Source organism: Mizuhopecten yessoensis, unplaced genomic scaffold (assembly GCF_002113885.1).
Source record: "Mizuhopecten yessoensis strain PY_sf001 unplaced genomic scaffold, ASM211388v2 scaffold8537, whole genome shotgun sequence".
Classification (NCBI taxonomy): Eukaryota; Metazoa; Mollusca; class Bivalvia; order Pectinida; family Pectinidae; genus Mizuhopecten; species Mizuhopecten yessoensis.
This window is the reverse complement of record NW_018407597.1, coordinates 402,879-408,126: the sequence shown is the minus strand read 5'-3', so window position 1 is coordinate 408,126 and position 5,248 is coordinate 402,879. Positions and strand designations below refer to the sequence as shown.

The 5,248-nt window shown below is 36.8% G+C and overlaps 1 protein-coding gene across 3 annotated transcripts in view; it reads right to left on the bottom strand.

Moving 5' to 3' along the window:
* Positions 1-1,192: 1,192 nt before the first annotated feature.
* LOC110456143 overlaps positions 1,193-5,248 on the bottom strand; it is an 11,235-nt gene continuing 7,179 nt past the window's right edge. For all 3 annotated transcript variants that reach the window (XR_002463560.1, XR_002463561.1, XM_021506712.1), the window contains exons 2-4: positions 3,116-3,431; positions 2,576-2,663; positions 1,193-1,295 (exon numbers count right to left, since the gene is read on the bottom strand). Coding sequence is in view for 1 of the 3 variants with exons in the window: in XM_021506712.1 (XP_021362387.1) it covers positions 2,611-2,663; positions 3,116-3,431 (369 nt within the window). In the remaining 2 variants the exon portion in view is untranslated. The remainder of the gene's footprint in view (positions 1,296-2,575; positions 2,664-3,115; positions 3,432-5,248) is intronic.

Sequence of the window (5,248 nt, the reverse complement as noted above, 5' to 3'; positions counted from 1 at the left end):
GAAACGTTCGCACGCAGCCATCTTCTAATGTCGTCTGACAGATCGCGTTCCAGTCTAACTGCGCATGCACTACGACAGGTTCCGGGGAATTTCCATACAAGCTATCTTTAGAAATCGATATTCACCGGATAACCAGTCTACATGAGTTTTCCGTCTTTGCATATTGCAGACTTATCTTCTCTTGAGAACAGGTATTGATTGTTACGTCACTTGTTTTAGAGAGTAAAGTCATCAATTTTTGAGAAAACGACGTAATTTTCTCACACAAACCAATGACGTAACAATCAATACCTGCCCCCCCAAGAGAAGAAAACTCTGCAATACGCAAAGACGGAATAGGATCCGACCAATGTGATTGCGAGAAATGATCATGCATATAATAAAACTTTTAAAACACTACTTCGACTAAATTATCTGGTGTAGTCAAAATAACAGTTTTTATTATATTAATGGTTTTATTATGGGCACTTTTTCCTTTCGCTGTTTTTCTAAGTACACATTTCGGTGCACATTTGAATCGCATATTTATTTTTTGATCTATAGTAACACTGACGAGTCCTTATTTGACGGAATATTGCAGTGAATGTTGAGTTTGTTTTGCAATTTTGCTGCAATGACTCACAACATTTCAAAATATGCGTTTCCTAGCTTTGTTTTTCTAATGAGTATTCTTTTCAATCCTTACTTACAAAAGATATAAGTTTGTCTTAAATCACTCTTTCAGAGGCCTTGCTCAGGGTGCCCTACTTTAATCTATTTTGTTTTAAAATATGCGCTACCTTAAATAGTATTTATTAAAACTATTTACTCTCACAAATCTTTATATTTAGAAATGCATATGAATCCATTTAACGGTTTGCCATTGATTCATGTCGTCATCTCGTTAAATGTGACGTCACGAAGGGATTTAGCTAATCTGATACATATCGAAAATTGACGGAATAGTGTCATAACTCTTAACAATGTCCAGAAGATATAATGATACTGCTGTTAATTTTGTGGAAGATAACATCAGCATCTGTGTGGTGATGTACATGCAGTTTTTTTGTTCTTTATACATTTTTTGTCATTTAGTGGTCTTACTACAGTTATATTTACAAACACAGATATCGTCATTGGCATGAATGTCTAAATATATTCGCACATTGTTAACTTTAGAAAATAAAACACATATACTCATATTTTTATTTTAATTAAAAAATATTTAATTTTTTATTTGACATATTATTAAAAAAAAAAGCAATCCGAAGAATATTCCCATGAAACCTGCATCATCTTCCCGTAGTGTGTGATACCTAAAATAAAAACGTAAAAATGCTGTTAATATACATTGTACATACATGTAAAACATATAACGTAGCTTAAACCTACATGTTTCAGGAATGTAATAGACGTACAAACTAGTATAATGGTAAAGGTTTTTGGATACAGCTGACCGAAAAACGATTAATTGTTAATATCCAATTTCATGTGTGAGGCAATAACCGATACTTGTATGATAATTATTAAATAAAATCAGCATGAAATAAAATTTCTAATTTCTTATCAGATGAGTATGTTAAGCAGCCTAATGCATTTACCTTCAACCTTACCTTGACTGTATCGAATGAAAGGCCTATTATTATTATTATCAATCTCAGATGTCCGTGAAGTATGGAAAGTTTTCGATACTGAACACTTGACATTTAAGTATTGAACTGGTTTTGTATTGTATTTATGATCTATTTAAATGACACAGCTTTGCAAGAAACATCATAATGCGTGCTAGCGCATTATGATGCGCATGGATAAATACAATGAACAGCGTAAATCCGACCTTGCCCTCCACGGGGGAGTGAGTTATTTTTGGAAGTTAAATGAGCAGAGAGGAAAGTTCGAATTTGTGAAGAATCCAGACGTGAATTTATTTGTTGATTGTATAGGAATCTGACTACAGTCGGTAGATTCTACAACAGCCTCGTTATTTGACATGTCTTCAGAAACTGAGGAAACCGTGGCTGCGAGACGCCTGATACTGAAAGCGTTTGAGGTGAGTGATCTTGCGACGGAGCACAGGGGTTCGTTACAAATGTCTGAAATACACATATGCCATGTGTATGTTTATGTGTGCTGTGACTCATATCAGTTGATCTATAGCATATATGTCAGTAGGTCTATAGCATATATGTATTTCAGACATTTGTAACGAACTCCTGTTGATCAGTGCAGTGTAACAGACGATATTTCTGATGAATTGCATGGGTGTTAAAGTTGGTTATTTAAACCGGTGTGCATTTTGTACGATATTGCAGACTTTGGTCTTGTTTTTGTTGTAATAAAAGTTGTTTTTTATATTTTCTTTTTTCTTTTGCACATTTACAATTACATTGTCAAGTCTCACAATGCCCAGCGATATTTCAGCAGCCGTTATGTTTAGTTACATTGGATATTGTAGTTCCGGTCGGTGTTGTAGTAATACGCTAAGAATTATGTCTCGTGGCGCATAGTATTTAAAGTCCCATCAACGACACATCTTTCAAATATCCTAGATAGTGACAACGCCATGCAAATGTAAATATAATGTGTATATACTTACATAAGACAGACATTGACTTACTGGGCAGCCCGTTCTTAACCAGAGAGGTTGTCATTAAGAAGAATAGGGAGCAGAAACAGGAGGAACACTGAAACGTAAACGGAATCATAATTGATAGAGTATGATGAAAACACGAAATTAGCCTCGCCAAACTATGACAGGTTATACATAGATACAAAATAGTTTATAATCAAATATTTATATGATACATCTTTAAAAAAAATATGCTTTTATACGTTTACAATATCAAACAAGGGTTTGTATTTGTTAATATGTAACAAACTTACATTGCTGCTTATTAATTATGCATGCTTTTTACTAACAGGTTCCCATATTGTTTAGAATAAATCTATACGGCCTTGCCAAAGCGTTCCAAAAAACTATCAAATGACAGTACATACAACAAATATACATCTTATCACGATTTTAATCGCATTTAGCTCTTATCACCTATAAGTATATGCTCGGTATTCTAAAATGCCAACTAGGATATACTCATAATCTTAATTAACTCAAAAACTGCCACGAAAAATTACTTACGAAAAATTGTCCCATCACCGCCGAATAAGGAACCACTATCGGCTGGTAAAGGAGCGGCGGGGGGAGGAGCGAATAAAGGTGCCCCAAAAATAATCTCCTTCTTTGCAACTGGGTTTTGCCCGTATCCGGAATATCCGGAGTAATATCCGGAATACGTCGGATATGTGGAGTATCCCTTGGCGTATCCACCCTTGCTGTATTGGTTGGTATGTCCTTTTTGCACGTACTGTCCGTTTCCATAGTTACCGTAGGCCTCGCCCCTGACAGCAATCATACAACAAGCCACGACGGCAATGGAAATTAGCACAGCCTTCATCTGAAAAATAATTTAACAAAGTTTGAATATCAGAAGACTAAAATAAGGCTTTCTGTTTTTAGAGTGTGATGATTCAGAAAGATTTGATACTGTTGCATTTATTTTATACATTGTTCTGTCTGTCTGTCTGTCTGTCTGTCTGTCTGTCGGTTTATCTATCTTATCTATATATCTTATCTATCTATCTTTCTTTCTACATACATCTATCTTTCTATATTGACCCTGGACCGTTCTTCTTGTACGTTTAAACACAAACGCAACGCAAACGGAACGCAAAAGCAACGGAAACGGAACGCAAACGCAACGCAAACTCAACGCAAACGGAACGCAAACGCAACGGAAACGCAACGGAAACGCAACGCAAACGCATACAGACCGTTTGGTTAAACACGCTCCTAAAACGCAGTTCATAGCAGACAATTAACGTACTTAGATTTAGATGTACTTGCTCGCGGAAGCGTGTCGGTCTCTGACCCTAACTCTGACCTGTATTTACCTATACAGCGCTCGCGTGTTATTTGCACAGCGGCGGATGCAGATGTATTTATAGGCACATTCGTGAATATTGATAATTCGTTTTAAAATGGAATTAAACTTCTAATGGCATCCGTTTGGAACTCAACCGTACATTACATTTAACATGTTATCACTAAACCTACACGACGCAAAAACACATTCCTTTTTATGAATTCATGAGATTAAAAGTATATTTGATGATGGTGGTTTCTCACCATTTTTTTTTTTTAATTTCTATATTTTCCCCAAATATTATTTCAAGGTGAAGTTACGGGAATATTCTCCCACCCTTCACAGGTTCATTCCCGTTTTTGGTAGGGAAAAGATAAACCTGTCTTGATCTACCTCGATCAAGACAGCTGACACGCGCTATTACGTCACAGACAACGCACTTCTTTCACCATGACCTGTGACCCTGTGCACTTTCAGCAAAAACGATTACATCATCACCTTTTACACACATGTAATACACATGTAAACAAACACTGTATAATGGCAAGCTCAACATCCCGACAATTCAAAATAGGCGAATGTGTTACCGTAGGAAGAAATGGTGAAAAGGGAAGAATTGTAGATGAAGTTAAACCATTAGGAACGTATGTTATGTACAAAGTGCAATTATTTGGTAACGGTACTATCGTTACAGCGTCGAAGCATGAATTGGTAAAAGGGCTAGCAGACGACGAACTTGAGTTTGATATGCTTGATTTTGATGTGAGCAAATATCTGAGTGAAATATCCCATGCAGAAACACAGGCAATGCTACATGAGTTAGAGCAGGGACAATCTGAATCAATGTTGACCCCCCGACGATCACATACAACCCCGGCGCCCCCGGGCTCTCCTCAGCAGACGGCGACTGCCACAGCCCCACGCGTTGCCGGTAGATTTGTTAACATGGACGAAAATGACTTAAGAAACTTTGTGGACCAAAACGAGAATATTAACACGAAAAAGAAAACTCTTTGTCATATGAAACTGTTTGAACATTTTCTGAACGACGTAAACGAATTGCGCCAAATGCACCAAATCCCAACTACCGAACTCGATTCGCACCTTTCAAAATTTTTAATTTGTGTACGACAGAAAGATGGTAGCGAGTATCAACCCAGTTACTTAAGAGGGATGCTTGGCTCGTTTGAAAGGTATTTAAAACGTCATAGATATGGGTATAGTTTGATTTCCAGTCATCAGTTCGCAGGTACGAGAGAGGCGCTCAAAACCAAACAAAAAGATTTAAAAAAGAAAGGAATGGGGAATAAACCAATGGCAGCGGATGTTATCACCGATTCTGAAATAAA